Below are 20,765 nucleotides of genomic sequence, written 5' to 3' on the forward strand. Positions count from 1 at the left end.
CCACCAGCCTGGGCTCTGCCAGATGCCTGCCAAGGCTGGTGCCCACAGCTGGCCTCCAGGAGGTTGTGTGTGTAGTGAGGTCCGGGCAGCAGCCATGGCCACAGGTAAGCAGGCCTGGGGTTGGGAGGGGCAGGTGCAGGGGACTGTGTTGGGCTATAAAGAAGAGAGGCCAACTCCTTCCCTGGGACCAGCTACAGAGCCTTGGTAGGAGTTTTTCAAACACCAAGGAAGTAAATTGTTTGGAAACTAACAGTTTGGCCAAATGGTTTTCTTTGGGGTTGTTTAAACAAACAGCCAGCCCCACAATGTTGCCTGAAAGTGAAACCTTCCCCTCGCCCGAGCCTCCTCCAGGCGGGTTTCTGACCTCTCCCTTCCTCCTTGCACCCATGCAGGAGAGAAGGGCCACATCCCTTCCACGAGCCAAGCACAGGGCAGGGGCAAGGGTCAGGCAGGGTACAACTTCCTGGTAAGCAGCCTTGTCCTCAAAACAAAAAGCAGTCCTAAGGGATGGGCCAGTGTCATGGACATGTCCGTCCCTGCCCACCTCTGCCCCCGACCACATGGACACCCAGAACCTGTGGGGGGCTGCAGTGACACATCGCCGCCAACCAGGTGGCTTCCAACATCAGAAATGTACCCCGCCCCCAAGACCTGCATCCCAGAAGTCAAATGTCAAGACATCTTCAGGGACAGACTCTCTCTGAAGGCGCCAGGGGAGGATCCTTCCTGGCCTCTTCCAGCTTCTGGAGTTGCAGGAAATACCTGGGGTTCCTTGGCTTGTGGCCGCCATCGCACCAAGCCCTGCTCTGACTCCATGCAGCCTTCACCCGAGTGTCAGTGTCTGCTCTCCTGCTCTCATGAGGACACCATGGATATAGGCCCCCTACTCCAGGGTGACCTTGTCCTCGCTTGATTACATCTGCCAAGACCCTGTTTCCAAATTAGGTCACAGACACAGGTTCCAGACGTCAGTATATCTCCTTCAGGGACACGACTGGACCCATACCCAGTGGGGAGCAGCGGGTAAGAGGAGCGCTTCAGTGGAAAGCCAGAGGCAAGTGTGCCAGGCAGGGGGACGGCCTGGGCCACTGCACGGAGGCCAGAGAGAGGGTGGCCCGAACCTATCGCCAGGGCTGATCTGAACGTGGAGGCCCAGCGCCCACCAGCATTGATGTTGCCCCGCCCGTCACGGCTCTCTGCTGAGGCCCCAGTGCGTGCAGGATGCTGGTGCAGCTCCGAGCCCAGCCCTGTCCTCCAGGAAGCCTCATGCAAACAGCCCGCCGTGCCTGCAGCAGATCCCAACCACAAAAGCAAAGAGACTGCCACCCTCACACAAAAGCCGGGAAGGAAATGCGCTCAAATGTCAATAGTGGTTATCGTAGGACGGGTCCTATCCTTCCTTCCAGCTGTCGGACAGAGGTCAGCAAGCACTCTAGGAAGGGCCAGAGAGCAAATATGTTCGGTGCTGCGGCCTACACAGTCTCCTTCCCATCTCTTCAGCTCTGCCGCTGCTATGGGAAGGCAGCCTGCCTCAGACAACACAGCTGGGAGCAAACTTGACAGACGAACATCTGTTAAAACTCTGCTGGGTGAGCTGTGGCCGGTGGCCCACAAATCCCCAAGCCACACCCCAGCCTCATCTGGGCACTGCCGGGAGCACAGCCTAGCCACCCTCTTGACACGGCCCCGAGAGCCACCAGCCTGGGCACCTGTGGCCCAAGTGGCATGGCGCACGCCACTAAGCCCACTGCCCAAAGGCCCCCAACCAGGAGGGATGTTCGGGCGACAAAAGTCAAAGCAACAGGGGCATGTTCCACCGAGGATGGGGCTGGAGGGGTGGCAGTGAGGGACAGCAGCTTCCAAGGACGGCAGTGGCAACTCCCAAATAAGGCCCCACTCCTGCTGTTTTTAGCTCATTCCACATACTTGGAAAAACATGGCAGAAACCGAAGCCAGCTGCTGCCTCGGTCCTGGGGCGGTGTGGAGGGGCTGGGGAGGCCGGGGGGCCCAGGCTCTGCACTCGACTGCTGGCGATGAGAGTGACTCTGAGCTGCAGAGAGCAGCATTGCAGCCGCCGTGGTCCCACTGAGCCCCGGCCACGCTGGGCGGCAGAGGGCTGCTCACAGGACATACCTGCCTTGTCTCATGGGGGCCACTTCAGGAGGGGCGGGAGAGCCAGGACACAGAGCCCAGGGCCAGCAATCACCCTGCAGCTCCAGGGCCATGTGAATAGTGCCGCCCTGCAGGCACACAGCAGCACAAGGACCCCCACACATCCCTGCCTCTAGGGGGCTGCCTGTGCACCCCTGGGAATTCTACTCCCTGTCCCCTGGGTCCCGGCATGACCACCCTCTCAGCCCCTTACTTGGGGAAGGCACCCGACTGCCTACACCAGGCTGGCTTTCATTTGCTCAAAATCAGGAAAAAGCAGAATTCAAGACATCACAGAAATGTCTTCGCCTCTAACTCCACGAAGCATAAACGGTCAGACACCCAGGAGAGAGTCCCAGGGACCCTTGAGTCTCACCTAAGGCTCTCGCTTCAAACCCCAAGATGTTTCCAGCCGTGCCAGCGCCGCCCCCCACAACTTACTGCACACAGGCCTCCCTTGGGAACTCGCAGATTTGGGCCCCACCTCCCCACCCCGTTCCTTCTCGTGGACTGGGTGGGTTGGGGTGGGGCTAGGGACTCTGGATGTGTCATAAGAGTCTGAGTGGTCCTGACACAGCTGGGCCCTGCCCCCATGCTGGTCTTCGCCCCACAGGAAAGGGAACCACATGCCTGGAGCGCCCAGCACAGCCCCCTCCGTACTCCCCAGGTTGCCTGCCGGCAGTGTGAGCTGTGCTCCCCATTGCCCCATCACCCGTCCCCAGCTCCTCCTGGCAGCACCCAGCCTTGGAAGCTACTTCTGATTGCAACCGTCGAAGGAACACTCGCTCTCTCAGCACTGACCCAGACGGCCTGCACCATCACGCTGCTCAGCACGGCCCGCACGGCCATTCTCCAAACCCTGTGTAGTGGGGAGCATAATCACCCCTTTTACCAATGGGGAAACTGAGGCACCGAGAGGTTAAGTCACTTTCACAAGGTCCCAACACAATGACCAAAAACAGAAAGCCAGCCCGCAAGTGGAACTAGGTGCTCCAAGTCCTGGGTCTGCCTGACACCGCATTTCCTCATCACCACAGTCCTTGGCAGGCTCCCAACTACAAACTAAGCCATGTCCTCCATCCTGAATCCTCTCAGCCTAAACGTCACTCCCAATGCCTCCCTCCGGAACAGGCACAAATCCCACCAGCACACCCTCCTTCGTTATCTGCATTTCTGCTACCCCAGGGCCAGCTCCGGAGCCCTCACCACACGGCCTCTATCCTTCACCCCCGGACACTGGACCTCACCAACCCACAGCCAGGAGATCCGCGTGTGACCCCAGGGCCTCCTCTGCCTGACTCTGAATTCCACTGCCCAATGTGACACCTCGGAAGGCTCCCTGGGCACTGGCAGCCCTCCATGGGCACTGCGCCTTCCGGCAAGCTCTGACATCCGGCTGGTGAGGTGCCCTGCACGAGGCCTCTGCCCACCGGGACCTCAGAGTCGTGCTGTCAGCTACAACAAGCAACAGAATTTCACATTTTCTTCATGTTGCCCCTGTGTGAGCAGCTTCTATCTCCACATGGTTTTCAGTCGAATGGAGGTGAGGTGAGGCATCCTCACCTCACCTCACCGTCCGCAGCCACGCTGCACAGTTAATTCATGCCCGCCAGGCACACAGCCGCAACACCAACGGGCGCCTGCCGCTTGGAAGGCCAAAGAGGAACAGAGAACAGCTACTGTGCTCAGGTGACAGGACTGTGGTCTTTTAACAAAACGTTTTCCTTTAATGTGATATTTTATGGCAAGGAATAAAACCTGGAGGGCAGGACATTTGGATACTAACGCCCCAGGCTGCCATGTGGTCTGCTTTGTGAGGTCTGAAGCCCAAGCCCCATTCTGGCCCCACCCACAGATCCGTCTCTGACTCACCAACTTCAATGCCAGGCTCCGCCTGTCCTCCAACCAGAACATGAGTTCCTCATGGACAAAGCCATTTCTCACCCATCTCCATCTTCCTCTGGATTAAGAAATATGGAAAGATCTTCTAGAACCACCTCAAATTTGCAGAGAGCCACCTTGGTGACAAACCCTTGAAATGCTTCTGAGAAGAGTCTAGGGTTCTACTCAACTCTAAAACCTCTAGAAAACTCTATTTCCCCTTTTCCATACCAGCTGCCCCTGGAACACTTCAGCTTCAAAAGGGTCCAGGGCAGGGAGACAGAGAAGCCAGCATCCATGTCCAGCACTGCCCGCTTAATTAACCGGAAGCCCCGTGGGGCCCATCTCCACGCACCCCTGAGGCCAGGCTGGGGAACCATGTTTACAAAAAAAGTGAATTGAAACGCTCACATCCTCATGCAAAACAAGACTCCCGGTGGCATCCTTCTGTCTCATCGAGGAGCATTTTTCTCTCTTTGACAGAACACCCAAACACAGCATCTGGAGCCAAAGCAGAAAGATTGAGGCTCAGAGTAAACCAGTCCCCGCACTGGCTGCATGTGGATGTTCCCAGCCAGAGTCCCACCCAGGCAGGGCCTCTAAATGACACAAAATGTTTCTCTCCTACATGCCTGTCATGCTCCAACTCAGTTATGTGTAAAAGTGCCTCTCACGGCTGGGGGCAAAAACAGTTTCCACAAGACCAGACAAAGCTGACCCTTGATGGCTGAGTCTCCAGGGAGTGTGGAGCTGCATGCTCAGCCCCTGCGGCCCTGACAGCTCTGGACTGGAAAAGCTTCCAACAGGAAGGGCAGGGCTTGCTGCTAACCCAGCGGTCCAACCTCACAGGTGTCTGTGGTGTCAGTTCTATGCCACAGAACCACCAGGGCTGGGGCCAGAGCCACCAGGCCCCCTGCCAGCCTGCAGGGGCCTCCTTCTCTGAGTAGCCCACCCACCTTCTGTGAGCGCAGGCAGCCTCTTCTAATCACCACAGGGCCTGCCCCAGCTGACCCCCACCCACCCCCTTGCAGGAAAATGAGCCCTGAGGACTCCCCGGGGCTGCTTTGGGCCTGGACATGGAGACTGGGAGTGACATTTGCAGAAGGAGCGCAATGCCCTTGAAGGGCTCAGCCACAGGCAGCCAGTCCCCAGGGCTCAGAAGACCCAGCTGTCAGAACCCTGGGAGCCAGCAAAGAGCCAGTGGTTCCACCTAAGTCTATGGCCCCTGCCTCTACTGGTTGGAAAATAAATCAACACCCCCTTACTGGCTCCCAATGACAGCCCACTCCCCCGGGTGTGGGAGGACTCTGGGACAATGCAGGCAAATCTGGACCCTGAGCAAACCTGCCCCGGCTCTCACAGGCCTGGCACCAGCCACAGCACCTAAGGCGCTGGTCATGGTGACAGCATGACGGTAATAAGTGCATGGACAGTGGACGGGGCAGGTGAACACTGGGCACCCACTGCATGCCAGGCACCGTCCACTCCTGGATGAGCAATGGCCCTTTGCAAGCCAGGGTAGCCTGGGCAAGTTATTTGGGGGTCTCCAGGCTTGTCCAGCTGTACAACTTCACTGAGCCATGAGTCTGGGGTTTTATCAGGGCCCACACCCGTTCCTGGAACTCTGAGCCACACAGGGACCCTTAACAAAAGCTCCCTGTGCAACATGTTCTCCTGCCTCAGTCTCCTGAGTAGCTGGGATCACAGGCACGCCACTACCGCCTGGCTAATTTTTGTATTTTTAGTAGAGACAGGGTTTCACCATGTTGGCCACCATGTTGGCCAGGCTGGTCTTGAACTCCTGACCTCAAATGATCCTTCCCCTCTTGGGGCTAGGCGTCGACTGCACGATCTGCCTTTTGGTGGGGTTGTGTCTATCCCCCACTCCTTCGACAAATGTCCATCCCAGCCTTGCTTTGACACCCCAAGAGCAGAGATGGTGACCACACCTGCTTCCAGCATGCCCATTGCTCTCCCAGGGCAGACATCCTCAACAGATGCAACACAGCGTTTAGGCAGACATCACCAATCGATGGTGGCAACAGACACCAGGCCCTGCTCCCTCTAACTCCAGGGCCCTGCCCACCCCCAAACCACAGCAGTGAGACTCAGAAATGGCAAAAACACAAAGAGAACAGAAACGCCCCATAGCGGGAGGACAGCTAAAAGACATGTCTTGATAAGATATCCTTCAGGCACTAGGCCAGGCGCAGTGGCTCATGCCTGTGATCCCAGCACTTTGGGAGGCTGAGGTAGGTGGATCACCTGAGGTTAGGAGTTCAGGACCAGCCTAGCCAACATGGTAAAACCCCATCTCTACTAAACATACAAAAATTAGCTGGGTGTGGTAGCGGGCTGAGGCAGGAGAATCACTTGAACCTGGGAGGTGGAAGCTGCTGTGAGCCACTGCACTCCAGCATGGGCGACAGAGCAAGATTCCGTCTCCATCTCAAAAAAAAAAAAAAAAAATTCTTCGGGCACTAAAACTCATGTCTTTGATACATATTTACCTCCTGCAATCGCAAATGCTTCTGCAATGCGTAAGTGAAATAAATACCAGGAAGCCTTATGGTTCAATCACATGCACAGACACACAGTCACATACAGAAAAAATGCAGGCAGGGCTGGGGAACAAAAAAACAAAAGAGAAGATAAAATGTGGAGACAGACACACCAAGAGAGTAACAGACCACCGCCAGACCTCCGTTTAGCTTCTCAAACACACAGAGCAGGACCCGTTACAGAATTTGTGCAGACCACTGCAAAATGGAAGTCCAGAGAGCCCCTTACTCAAAAGGTAGGAATTTCAGGTCAACAACAACAGAGTTCGCCTCATGTAACTACACAGGTCGCACAGCCCATGAAGTCGGTCCCGACACCAACATGCTCCTGCCTCAGAGCCACCACATGTGCTGTTCCTTCTTGCCTTTCCCTCTTTTAGTCCTTCAGATCTCAGGCCTCCTGGGAGAGACCTCTGACCTGCCAGCTCAGGTGGCCACACCTGAGTACAGGAGTCTCCAGCTCAGCCCCTGCTGTGTCCCGTACCAGATCCAGGTCTGTCCTGACTATGTCCATCTGCATGTTGGCATGCTTCCTGACATGGCCCCCATCACACGTGCGCCTCAGGGCAGGGGAACAGGCCCATCTCATTAACTGCTTTCTTCTCGGATATTTTATGAAATATTTGTGAATATTGGGGAACGTATATGCTCCACCTTTTTCAGATTGGCCAGGATGAGCTGCCTGTTTGTTGTTGTTGGTTTTTTTTTTTTTTTTTTTTTTTTTTTTGGAGACAGGGTCTCATTCTGTCTCCCAGGCTGGAGTACAGTGGCACGATCTCAGCTCACTGCAACCTCTGCCTCCCAGGCTCAAGCAATTCTCCTGCCTCAGTCTCCCAAGTAGCTGGGATTACAGGCCCGCATCACTACTGCCAGGCTAACTTTTGTATTTTTAGTAGAGACAGGGTTTCACCATGTTGGCCAGGCTGGTCTTGAACACCTGACCTCAAATGATCCACCCGCCTCGACCTCCCAAATTGTTGGGATTACAGGCGTGAGCCACCGCGCCTGGCCAAGCTGTCTGTTTTAAACCCATGCCACGTTCCAGTGATGCTCTCTCCCCTCCATCCCCCGGGCCTGACTGTGGTGGCCACTCCCTGCCATCATGAGCCCCTATGTCCTCACTCTTTCCCTTTCCAACAGGACTTTGACTGACACACTGCTGAACGCAGGGTCCAGCTCCGGCACTGAGTTCAGCCTCTTCTCACCAACAGACAGACGGGAAGGAGAGAAAACAAACTCTGAGAAGGCCAAGGTTCCCAGGCAGCCGGCAGGCCAAGCATCCTTCTCCACTAAGGCTTGTGTGGCCGAGGCACCCCTTCCTCCAGGGAGCGGGCAGGGTCCTGAGGCAGTCTGCAAGGGAGACCAGGGCTTTGCTCCACCAGGGCCCAGGCATGGGGCAGCAGCAAACTCATGCCTCTGGGAGCCAGACCCCACCTGCTAGAACTTACTATGCCACCTGCTAGAACCTACCATGCTACCTGCTAGAACCTACTATGCCACCTGCTATGGGCAACCCCAGGCCGGTGACTTGCCCTCAGCCTCCTCAGTAAACGAGGGGCTGATCCAACCTGGTCAAGCCACTTCTCCCCATCCAGGGTCTATAATCCACCCTTAACCTGCTTGGTCCAAACCCCTGGTGTCACTGGGTCACTCACGAGGCAGCTCATCTGGACTCCTCCCCTGGTTCCAGTTTCTCTCTCAACATTGCCTTTGAGGCTGAGGTGAAAGGTAAAAGCGAAGGGCCCCAGAGGCAACGAAGGAGTGGGTGTCCAAAACACTCACCCTTTCTAATGCACGACTCCCTCGTGGACTCACTTGTGCCATCTCCCCCACCCACCCAGCCCCAGAGCCCAGGGTGTGAGCACCAGGGGCCCGGGATTCTGTCTGCACTGCGGGATCCCCAGTGCCTCGGAGCAATATCAGCACGCGGCAAGTGCTCGACAAACGCCTGCTGAACGAGCAAATGGATGGACGACTGAATGAATGAGCAAACAGATGAATGAATGGGGTGCTGTCCAGAACCATGAGGACTAGGCTGCCTGAGACCCCATTTCTCAAATTCTCCCTCTCACCACTTGGGAAAACAAGACGCTTGGTGGAGGAGAATCTCCAACTGTCCCCTGCAGTAGCTGGTGCAGCGGACAGACCCTTTGACGAAACAGCCATGTCTTCATTAAAGATGCTCTGCTCTCAGAAAGAGAAAGACAGACACGAACGTGGAAAGTCCTCACCTGCCGGGGAAAGACCCCTGCCAGGGAGCAGAGAAAAGATGCACCCACCACGGACGCCACGACCACACACACACTCCCTGGCCGCTGCACACAAATACAAACCCTAACTGGCAAGAGCAGAGGGACCAGGAAACTGTCCCTAGAGTCAGGAACCCCATGTGCTCAGACAGCAGTGGGAGCAAGATTTCACCACCCACTGGATGCCAGGAGAGTCCTCCTAGGGGGCCCCACACCGAGACTCTGCCCCCCTCTTAGGACTGTCCCTGAGTTGGAAGCCAGCCCACTTGGAAGCCCCCTGCCCTCCCGAGTGGAACACTGGCACAGGAAGCAGGCCCTGTCCCCACCACCTTCTGCAAGCTGGGCCCCATCATGCTACAGAAACGGGGAGACCTGGTCTCAGGGATGGCGCTTTCCTGACATCTCTTGTTACCCCCTCGCTCACCAGACCCTAGGGTCAGCCCCAGAGGCCAAACCACCTACCCCAGGCCCAGGAGCATCCCCGAAGGCGAGCTGCATCCTGAAAGTGTGTGATTTCCCGAAAGGCCCACCCCGAACCTGACACCTGGAAAGAAAGATTCTCAGCCGGTGCCACAGAGGAGAAGAGCCATGCCTCATTGCAACACAGTCCTGGGGAGCACCAAGTGCCTGAGGACCAAGGCGGAGGGTAAAAAAGTGGGAAAACATCTAGGGCAAAAAACAAAAACAAAACAGGATTGACCTCCTAGGCTCAAGAGATCCTCCCAACTCAGCTTCCTGAGCAGCTGGGACCACAGACTTGAATCACCACATTCGCCAAGTGGATCATTTTGAACGGGTTCGCCGACGCTCCTTCTGGGGCACCCCCGCTGGCTGCAGCCCATTGCTGCCAGGCCCCGCCCCGTCCCACTGCCTCACTGGCCTCACATGCCCTGCCGTTGTCCTGCAGCTGCACACCCATGGGGCAGGCGCACATGTAGAAAGCCTCCCTTAGGGACAGCAGACACAGGTGGGAGCAGCCACCATTGTCCTCCTCACAGCGAGTGTGGACTGGGAAAACCAGGACAGAGTGAGAGAAGGTTCCAGAAAAGGACCATCACTTATTTCTGAATCAGTCGCATCCTGCCTCGTCTCCTGTGACAGCCCCTAGTGTGTCCCTCTGCCCAAACGCCAGCCTCAAGTGGCATCAGGGACCTCCCCGCAGGCACCACTCCACCTACCTCATCGCTGGCCCCCTCCACATTGGGCCCTCAGCCCGGCCAGATGGTCTGCAATTTCCCCAAAACCAGCCATGACCTTCCTGGCCACCCTCACACCCAGATGTGACCTGCCCATGGAGTGGCATCCTCACCACCTGCTCCCTCCCACCAAGCTCCTATGATTAGAAAACACTCCCCAGCTCCTCGAGGCCCATAAGGACACCCCTTTGCAAGGCTGCCCCCCACACTAAAATGGCAGGAGTCAAGACCTGCCTGCATGGTAGTGATGGCAACCCCAGAGACAGTGGGCTCCTGGGCAAAAGGCCTGTTTTGTCTTTGCAGCTTCCACAGGATCACTGTCTCTCTTGCCAGGATGGCCAAGCTTGTCACTCTCCCAAGCCCTTCTATGACCAACAGCAATTGAATGGAACTCAATAATGCTTCCAGCACCTCATTCTAACCAGGGGAAAGCTGGGGTGTAGCAGCCCCAAAATACGGAGTTAACTGGAATAACAAACAAACCAAAATGAACCTCCCCCTCCCTCACACTGCCCCAAGTGTAGATGGGTTTTGTGACCATGACTTTCTCAACAGGAAACAGCTCCAGAGAGCCCCACCCTCCTGTGTCCTGCTCTGTGAACAGCTGCCACCCGAGTCCCAAAGTCCTAACCTTCCGTAATGACTTAGCCAGAAATCTCCATCCCTGGTACCTGTGGGGGTGGGCCACTGTCCCCAGAGCCACAGCCCCACTGTCACAGAAGCTGGTGCATTTCCCCATCAGGGACTCTGTCCCAACCCTGCGTGGCCCCCAGGCTGAGAACTGCTGACTTTGAGCGGGTTATTCATTGATAAATATGCAACTTGCAGGGCCAAGCATGGTGGCTCACATCTGTGCCCCAGCACTTTGGGAGGTCAAGGTGTGAGGATCACTGGAACCCCGGAGTTTGAGACCCGCCTGGGCAATGCGGCAAGATCCTGTCTCTGTTAAAAATACATATACATATATATCTATCTTAGTATGCATACATATATATATATACATATATATATAATATATACACATATATATACACATATATACATATATACATGCAACTTCTTCTGGGCCTTGAAAATGAGGCGACCTCCCTTGGGAATCCCCTTGCCACTGCTGAGCCCTAGAACAGCCCACACAAGCCCTGCAGAGGGGTCCTCTGCAGACCCATGCCCCCTGGCCAGCCACGCACTCTGCACACACCTCCCTCCATTGCAGCAGGCACCCCTTAGAGAGGGGGCCCCCCAGAGCATGGAGTTTTGCAGGGAGGGGCCGCCCACCTCCCACCCCACCCACCATGCCCCCACATCCCCACGCCCCAGCCGGCACTCACAGAAAGGCTGCTGCTCCTGGCTCAGCACCTGGATGTCCATGCTGAGTAGAGGGCGCTCAAGATCTCGTTCCTCTTCCCCGCAGTGTTCCTGTTGCAGGCATGGATGGAGCACGTCAGCCAGTCCATCCAGTACAGAGTGTCCCCGGAGAGTGTCAGGGTGAAGGGGTGCGTCAGGCTGCCCTTCACCACCTTCTGCCTGCAGTCAGGGAGGCGGGGTAGAGAGCCATCAGGAGGGTCCCCCAACAGTCATTGCTGCTGACGCATTTACTTTCTTTTTTTTTTTGAGATGGAGTCTCGGTCTGTCGCCCAGGCTGGAGTGCAGTAATGCAATCTCAGCTCACTGCAAGCTCCGCCTCCCGGGTTCAAGCAATTCTCTTGCCTCAGCCTCCCGAGTAGCTGGGATTACAGATGCCCACCACCATGCCCAGCTGATTTTTGTATTTTTAGTAGAGACAGTGTTTCATCATGTTGGCCAGGCTGGTCTCAAACTCCTGACCTCAGGTGATCCGCCTGCCTCAGCCTCTCAAAGTGCTGGGATTACAGGCATGTGCCACCACTCCCGGCCTCCCATTTACTTTCAACCAGACAAGTGAGGCCAGGTCAAGAGCCCCAGGAGTTGGCGCCCTCGTACATCTCTCCTGGCGTGCACAGGGTGCCTCCCAAACCCAGTCTGTGACAGTGACACATGGAGTCCCCCAGGTCAAGTGGCAAAGTCTCCCCCAGGGAAGAAAGGAGGAAGCCCCACCTGGTGAAAAGGACACCTCTCCTGCCCAAGGCTTAAACCTCTGAATACAAATCAGGCCACGTGCACTCGCTCCTTCTTACAATGCTCATAATTTATATTTTCAGAGTAAATTAAACGTGGCATCAACACGAGAAACAGCTATTCTTTTCTAGGTGCCTACAGTGCCCAGCAAAGGAGGACTCGGGTATAATGAGATTATGGACACTGGTAACAGGATCGTAATGTGACATGGTCAGTAATGTGTAGTTTTATTTGCTTAATGACCCTCTCCCCGTGACAGGCTCCCTGAGGGTGGGCCTGGGGGCAGATGGTCCCTGCCACATCCCCAGCCCTCAGCACAGCTGCCAGGAGAAGGTGACGCTCATGAAGTGGCACAGGGGAGATGGAAGCTGTGGGCTTGTGCTCTGCAGATCCACCACCTCTTTTGTTCGTTTTTGTTGATGCTGTTTTTAAGAAAATTATTGAAGTAAAATTCACAGGACATAACATTTATCACTGTTTTTTTTTTTGAGATAGGGTCTCAGTCTGTCACCCAGGTTGGAGTACAGTGGTGTGATCTCAGCTCCCTGCTCTCTGCCTCCCAGGTTCAACTGATTCTCCCACCTCAGCCTCCAGAGCAGCTGGGACCACAGGCATGCACCACTATGCCCAGCTAATTTTTGGTGGGTATTTTTTGGTAGAGACGGGGTTTCACCATATTGCCCAGGCTGGTCTCGAACTCCTGAGCTCAGGCGATCCACCCGCCTCGGCCTCCCAAAGTGCTGGGATTACAGGCATGAGCCACCGTGCCCAGTGTAAGTTTACCACTTTAAAGTGAGTAATTCAGAGCTATCTAGCACATTCGCAAGGCTGTGCAACCTCCACTTCTGTCTAGTTCCAAAGCCCTTCCATTGCCCCACAGGAAAACCCCACGCCCACCAACAGTCACTCCCCAGCCCCCACCCCCAGCGCCGGCAAACACTGATCTGCTTTCAACAGCTCTGTCTAACACATTCTAAACATTTCACATAAATGGAATCACAACATGCAGCCTTTGATGTCTGGCTTCTTTGACTCAGCACCATGTTTTCTGAGGTTCATCCATGCTGTACGTGTTAGTGCTTCATTCTGTTTTAGGGGTGAACCATATTCCAATGCACAGATAGAACAGTCTGTGCATCCATTCACCTGCTGGGAACCTCTGGGTCGTTTCCACCTTCGGCTGTTGTGCACAGTGCTGCTATAGACATTCCTGTCCATTCACATTTTGTGTGAATACCTGTTTCAATTCTTACAGTATATAGTTAGGAGCAGAATTGCTGGGTCATACGTAAATCAATGTTTACATCCTAAGGAATCACCAAACTGTTTTCCACAATGTTGCCTTTTTTGTCTGTTTGTTTGTTTTCTGAGACAGGGTCTTGCTCTGTCACCCAGGCTGGAGTGCAGTGGCATGATCACGGCTCACTGCAGCCTTGATCACCTAAGCTCAATCAATCCTCCTGCCTCAGCCTCCTGAGTAGCTGGGAACACAGGTGTGCACCACCATGGCCAGCTAATTTTTTAATTTTAATTTTTTATTTATTTATTTTTTTGAGATGGAGTTTTGCTCTTGTCACCCAGGCTGGAGTGCAATGGTGCGACCTCAGCTCACTGCAACCTTCATCTCCCAGGTTCAAGCAGTTCTCCTGCCTCAACCTCCTGAGTAGCTGGGATTACAGGTGCCCACCACCACACCCAGCTAATTTTTGTATTTTTAGTAGCGGCAGGGTTTCACCATGTTGGCCAGGCTTGTCTTGAACTCCTGACCCTCAGGTGATCCACCCACCTCAGCCTCTCAAAGTGCTGGGATTACAGGCATGAGCCACTGCACCCGGCCCAATTTTTATTTTTAGTAGATGGGCTCTCACTTTGTTGCCAGGTTGGTCTTGAACTCCTGGGCTCAAATGATCCTCTCACCTCAGCCTTCCAAAGCCTGGGATTATAGGTGTGAACCACTGTGCCTGGCCATGTTGCCATTTTTTGATGAGAAAAGCCAGAGGCCCATCACTCCCCAGTTGCTTTCCGGGCCATGCTCTGCCTCAACCAGAAGCACTAAGGGAAGGTCAGCCTTGGCCCTTGCCCGAGCCACAGTCACAGATAAAGGGGCCTACACAAGTCTGTGCGGCTTCAGAGCTTGTCCCCCCGCACATGATGGTTCCACGTGAGTAGCCCTGGGTGCATTCATGAAGAGAAATGGCTGCTGCAGAGGCAGAAGAATCCCAGGGGGAGGCAGGTAGGAGAGAAGCTGAGAACAGACCCTGGGGCTAGAGACCCTACATTCCAACCCTGGCTGTGACTTGCTGTGTGGCTTTGGGCAAATTCACATGCCTGCCTCTCTGTGCACAGGGCATCATAATAGCAACACAGGCCGGGTGCAGTGGCTCGCACCTGTAATCCCAGTGCTTTGAGAGGCCAAAGCGGACACATGGCTTGAGCTAAGGAGTTTGAGGCCAGCCTGGGCAACATGGTGAAACCCCATCTCTACAAAAAAATACCAAAAAAAATTAGCCACGCTTGGTGGTGCATGCCTGTGGTCTCAGCTACTTAGGAGGCTGAGGTGGGAGGACCACTTGAGCCTAAGAAGTCAAGGCTGCGGCCAGGCCTGATGGCTCATGCCCGTAATCCCAGCACTTTGGGAGGTTGAGGTGGGAGGATCACTTGAGGTCAGGAGTTCGAGACCAGCCTGGCCAACATGGTGAAACCCCGTCTCTACTAAAAAAATACAAAAATCCTGTAATCCCAGCTACTTGGGAGGCTGAGGCAGGAGAATCGCTGGAACCCAGGAGGTGGAGGTTGTGGTGAGCTGAGATTGTGCCACTGTACTCCAGCCTGCAGGACAGAGCAAGACTGCATCTCAAACAAAACCAACCAAACAAAAAAGAGGTCACAGCTGCAGTGAACTAAGATCATGCCAATGCAGTCCCGCCTCGGTGACAAAGCAAGACCCTGCCTCAAAAAAATATAAATATAACATAATAGCAAATATTTCATAGAGTTGGTGTGAGCATTAAATGAACTGATAAATGTCCCCGGAAAACAGTAAATTGCTGCGCCACCGCCATTAGCATGTTTCAATTGCCATCACCCTCACTGTCTCCTGTTACCATCCTTTGACCAGGGCACTCCCAGCTGCAGCCTTTCTATCCTCTAATCCACCCTTCATAACTGTAAGATCATTCAGCTCCCAAGAACCACAGTCTACAGGGTAGCCACATTTCCAAATCTCAAACCAGACCCAGCCAGTCTGCACTTCCAGGGACAACGGGATATTTTCAAACCAGCCCAAAAGAGATGTGTGGCTCAGCATAAGAGGAACAGGAGAAACCGAGGCCTCTTGCCATGAGAATGAGCTTGGAAGTGGATCTCCCAGCCTCACTCAAATGTTCAGATGACTAAGGCCCCAGCCAGAAGCTTGAATGTGTCCTCAGATCACACCCTGAGCCAGAACCACCCAGCTAATCCACTCCTCATTGCTGACCCCCTCCCTGTAAAAAACCTGTTTGCTGTTTCAGGCTGCTAAGTTATGGGCTGTTTTGTTACACAGCAATGGATAACTAATACATGAGGCCTGGCGAGCGTAGAGCAAAGCTGCCCAGGCCCTCAAGTCTGTTCATGTGGGTGTTGGCCTGTGTTTGCAGAAATCCAGCCACTGGGTCCTCCCATGCAGTCACTACTGCTCTTTGCATCGACACCCGCCACACCCCCTGCCTAGGCCAGGAGCTCCACTAGTGCAGGAATGGGGTGTGCCATCCCAGGAGGATCCCTGACACCTGGCACAGAGCCAGCAGCAGGCAGTACTTGGTCAGTGAATAAATTGCGCTTCACCTGTACATGGAGGGGATGTTTTTCTAAGGTGTAATTAAGTATGGGGCTGTGAAGCTATGCTGACTAGAAGGCTCTAAAAGCAATTACCCACCAAGGGGAAAACCTTCCTACTCATTCATTTGGCCCACTTTATTGAGGACTATGTGGAAGGCCCCCTGGTGAGACTGGGGAATGCAGCAATAACTGAGACAGCTTCCGGCTGCTGCCCTCAGGATGCCTGAGCTGGGGTAGGGCCAGGGTGGGGGTGGTGGTGTGACAGGGTTATTGTTCACAACCCCCTCAGGCCACAAGCCCTCCCCAACAATTCCAAAATCCAAGACACTCTGGAGACGGAAAGCTTTTGTTGCTCATTTGGCGATAAAACCTCATTTGGTGCATGGGCCGGGGGCAGTGGCTCACGCCTGCAATCCCAGCACTCTGGGAGCCTAGGGGGAGGATCGCTTGAGTTGAGGAGTTTGTGACCAGCCTGAGCAACATGTGAGACCCCCATCTCTACCAAAAATACGAACATTAGCTGGGTGTGGTGGTGCACTCCTGTAGTTCCAGCTACTTGGGAGGCTGAGGTGGGAGAATCGCTTGAGCCTGGGAGGTGAAGGCTGCAGTGAGCTGAGACGATGCCATTGCACTCCAGCCTGAGTGAAACAGTGAGACTCTGTCTCAAAAAAACAAAATAATGAAAAAAAACAACAACAACTGTGCATAGGTATGGGCTACAGACAGTCTTTTCTGCCCTACTTAGAATGAACATGCCACATTTGCTATAGAAATATACAGGTGCTGGGGCAAGTGTCACCCAGCCCCTGACACTGTTTCAAGTTCTGAGAAGTCATGCATTTCTCAGGTCCCCAGAGTTTCAGAGAAGAGTCTGTTGGCCTGAGTTAAGAAGGAACGCCTTCAAAAGCACTGGGGACACCTGGGGGCAAAGGGGAAGGGGGTGCCCCGGGACTGGGCGGGTACCTACCGGAACGAGCCGTCCAGGTTGGCACGGTGGATGAAGCCGAGCTTGGTGTCAGCCCAGTAGAGCTTCTTCTCCCCCAGGTCGATGGTCAGCCTATTGGGCCAGTAAATGTCCAAGTCCACAATGATCTTCTGGGTGCTGTCGTCCATCCCCACCTGCTCGATCCAGGGCGTCTCACCCCAATCTGCCCAGTACATGTACCTGTGACGGGGGCAGGGCAAGAGGAGAAGCAGCTAACACAGATCTGTTTTTTTGTTTTTGTCCACACAGATGCAGACATGAAACAATAGACAGTGAACTTGCCCTAAAATCTCACCCATCAGAAGTAACCAACAGGTAAGGTTTCAGGTATTCCTGCCTTAAATTGGGCAATCAAAATATACTATTTCCAACTTGTTCTCAGTTAACAGTAAATTCTGGGCACCTTCCCTTCTCGTGAATAGAAAGATTCCCTGTTCTTCTGATGACTGCATAGTGCACTGTGCTGTAAGTTCTTTAAATAACTTCGGGTTATTTCTGATTTTTTTGCTACCATGAAAATGCTGTAAATGAACCTCTAAAAGGCAATTCAAAACATGCAGGATAGAGTATTATTTAGTGCTAAAAAGAAATGACCTATTGGCTGGGTGCGGTGGCTCACGCCTGTTATCCCAGCACTTTGGGGGGCCAAGGCGGGCGAATCACGAGGTCAGGAGATCGAGACCATCCTAGCTAACACGGTGAAACCCCATCTCTACTAAAAATACAAAAAATTAGCTGGGTTTGGTGGCGGGCACCTGTTATCCCAGCTACTCGGGAGGCTGAGGCAGGAGAATCATTTGAACCCAGGAAGAGGAGGTTGCAGTGAGTGGAGATCGCACCATTGCTCTCCAGCCTGGGCGACAGAGTGAGCCTCTGTCTCAAAAAAAAAAAAAAAAAAAAAAAAAAAAAGAAAAAAGAAAAAAGAAAAGAAAGAAGGAAAAGAAATGATCTATCAAGCCACGAAAAGACATGGAGGAAACTTAAATGCATATTAGTAGGTGAGAGAGCCAATCTGAAAAGGTTACATACTGTATGAGTCCAACTCTATGACATTCTGGAAAAAGCAAATAAGACAGTAAAGCGTCAGTGGTTGCCAGGGGTTTGAGGAGAGGAGAGGGATGAATGAGTGGTGCACAGAAAATCAGGGCAGTGGAACTATCCTGTATGACACGTAATGGTGGGTACATGTCCTTATTCATCTGTCTAAACCCAAGTGCCAAACACCTCCCAACCAAGTACCGATTACCTCCCAAGCACCTAGCACCTCCCAGCTGAGCATCATGCACCTCCCAACAGCACACCTAGCACACCGAGGCACAGAGCAGCACCATGCCATCCTTGTCTCGTCTTTCTATCGAACCCACATGCAGAGTGCAAGCAAGTCAAGCTGGCTTTCCCTTCAGAACAGATCCCGTATCTTGCCACTTGTCACCCCCAGAAGTGAGGGGTCCCCGCTGCTGCCTTCTGTTGCAAGGATCCCGGTAATAACTGTGGACAGGGCTCCTGCCCCCATGCCAACCACCTCACATACCTGCTCACATAGGCACATACATGTGCACAGCTCTTGCTCCAACCAGCAGGGGATGCCCTCCAGCACGAGTCAGACGTGGCACCTCCTCTGCTCAAGACCAATTCGTCCTCTCCCCACACCTTGGGCCCTGTTCCCCTACATTCTGCTACAGCCCCTCAAATAAGCCCCACCCCAAACTAGCCCAGGGCCTTTGCACTGGCTGATCCCTCTGCCTGGACTGCACTTTCCCCAGATAGCCACATGGTTCTCAGCCTCATCTGCTTCCAGTCTTGGCTCAAAAGTCACCAAGAGGCATTCCCGGCACCTGAGCTCCGATAGAAGCCCCTCGCCACAGCCTCCAGGCACTGCTTTATCCCCCCACGCACACGTCCCTCTTGAATACTATTTATTTACCATCTCCTCCCACCCACTGAAAGGGCCAGAGACTGGGCTATACCAGCTGTGTGGGGTGCACAAGGGCTCACAAATGTGACTGGATGCCTGGTTGGGAGGTGAGGGAGCTGCAGGGACCCATGCTGGGAGGGAAGGCGAGGATGGGAGGAGCACAGGTCCCAGCGACACGATGACCGCGGCAGCCGCTGGTAAGCGACCGCAGGCCGGCCCTGGGAGAGGGCTCCCAGCAGGCTGCTATCTTCGGCCTCTCCCACTGCTGCAGATGCCCCCTCCTAGCCAGAGAGACACCAGCTGACCCTTCCAGAAAGAAGGTCAGTAATCCCACAGCTCCTGGAGCCACAGGGCAGAGGGAGAGAGCTGAGAGGGTCACGGTTCACCAGGCAGAACAGAGGCCACCCGGGAGGTCAGCTGGCTCCCAGGCAGCTGTGGGTGGCCAGCCCACTCAGAGGGCAACAAGGGCATGAGAGGGGCTCCAGGGATGAGTGGCTGCCCAGCATGGCACCCCTGGGAGGCCGGGGGCACTTCTCAGGTGGTGAGAACATGAGGCTGCTCTGGCCTGACCTCAGTGACTCAAAATACTTGGGCGATACATTCTACCGCGTCCCACCCCTGCAGGTACCCCGTACTTACACACACACTGGTTCAGATGCAGACACTCTCGCGCACATACCCACTCACATGGGCACATACATGTGCACACATAATCACATGCACACACGCATACAAATATCCGCTCACATGCACGCACGCAGGCGTGCGCACGCACACACAGGCTCACATCCTCCCACTCCCACACTCAGTTGCTCAGACACACACACACCTGGCTCTCACACAAACCCGCCGGGCTCTGAAACGCTCCAGCCCTTCCTGTGCTTGTCAGAAGCCAGTCGAGGGCTTCCTAAGTCGCCGCACAGAGCAAAGAGGTGAACTCAGCCACCATGGCACTCTGCTTCCCGAGCTCCCAAACACCGGCCTTGGTGAGGACAGACCCTCACCCCGCACTCTCATTCCCACTACCCTGGGCAGGCCCAGATGAGGGGCATCTGCAGGGTCTGGCAACCAACCCCTCCCAGCCTGGCTCCTACAGCCAGCGCCGTGGGAGTCGGGGGAGGTGACTGCACAGGGCAACAGCAAGTTGGTGGCCCCAGGACTAGGGCCCAGGGGTCTTCAGTCCTATTCCAGAGCTTGGGCAGTATCCCACAGGGCATGGCCAAGGGAAGGGCTTCCAGAGCCCTGACTTCAGGGAGGAGGGCGGGTGGGCTCCTGTGGCAGACCTGAGTGCGCAGCCGCCCACTTCTGGGACTTTCTAACTTAGAAGATCTAGGTCAGGCTGGGTGCAGTGGCTCACACTTGTAATCTCAGCACTTTGGGAGGCCGAGGCCGGTGGATCACTTGAGGTTAGGAGTTTGAGACCAGCCTGGCCAACATGGCGAAACCCCATCTCTACTAAAAATACAAAAATTAGCCAGGTGTGGTAACCCATGCCTGTAATCGCAGCTACTCAGGAGGCTGAGGCTGGAGAATCGCTTGAACCTGGGAGGTGAAGGTTGCGATGAGCCGAGATCATGCCAGTGCATTCCAGCCTGGGCGACAAGAGCAAGAATCCATCTCCAAAAAAAGAAAAGAGATCTAGACCGGTCCCTCATCCAGTGAGGTCCAGGCTGAAACTGCTGAGAGGCCGTGGTGACACTGAATGAACTAATAGGCAAAAGGCTTCCAACAGAGCCTGGGCAGGGTAGGGAGGAAGAGGCTCTTGTGTTCCAGTCAAGACCTCTGGCAACCAGTTCTGACACTGATCCAGCACAGAGCCCGACAGGTGCAACAAGGGCCAGGGCTCAGCACGGCCCAGGTAAGGGTGTGTGTGCGGCCCCCAGAGTCACTCCCGGGTGGCAGGGCAAGGGATGA

At 54.6% G+C, this 20,765-nt stretch overlaps 1 protein-coding gene across 1 annotated transcript in view; it reads right to left on the minus strand.

The window, feature by feature from the left end:
* LRP5L (LDL receptor related protein 5 like) overlaps positions 1-20,765 on the minus strand; it is a 69,867-nt gene that overhangs the window by 13,196 nt on the left and 35,906 nt on the right. The window contains 4 exon segments of the mRNA XM_054675959.2: positions 9,719-9,850; positions 11,367-11,408; positions 11,411-11,562; positions 16,919-17,116. Coding sequence (XP_054531934.1) covers positions 9,719-9,850; positions 11,367-11,408; positions 11,411-11,562; positions 16,919-17,116 — 524 coding nt within the window.

Source organism: Pan troglodytes, chromosome 23 (assembly GCF_028858775.2).
Source record: "Pan troglodytes isolate AG18354 chromosome 23, NHGRI_mPanTro3-v2.0_pri, whole genome shotgun sequence".
NCBI classification, from domain to species: domain Eukaryota; kingdom Metazoa; phylum Chordata; class Mammalia; order Primates; family Hominidae; genus Pan; species Pan troglodytes.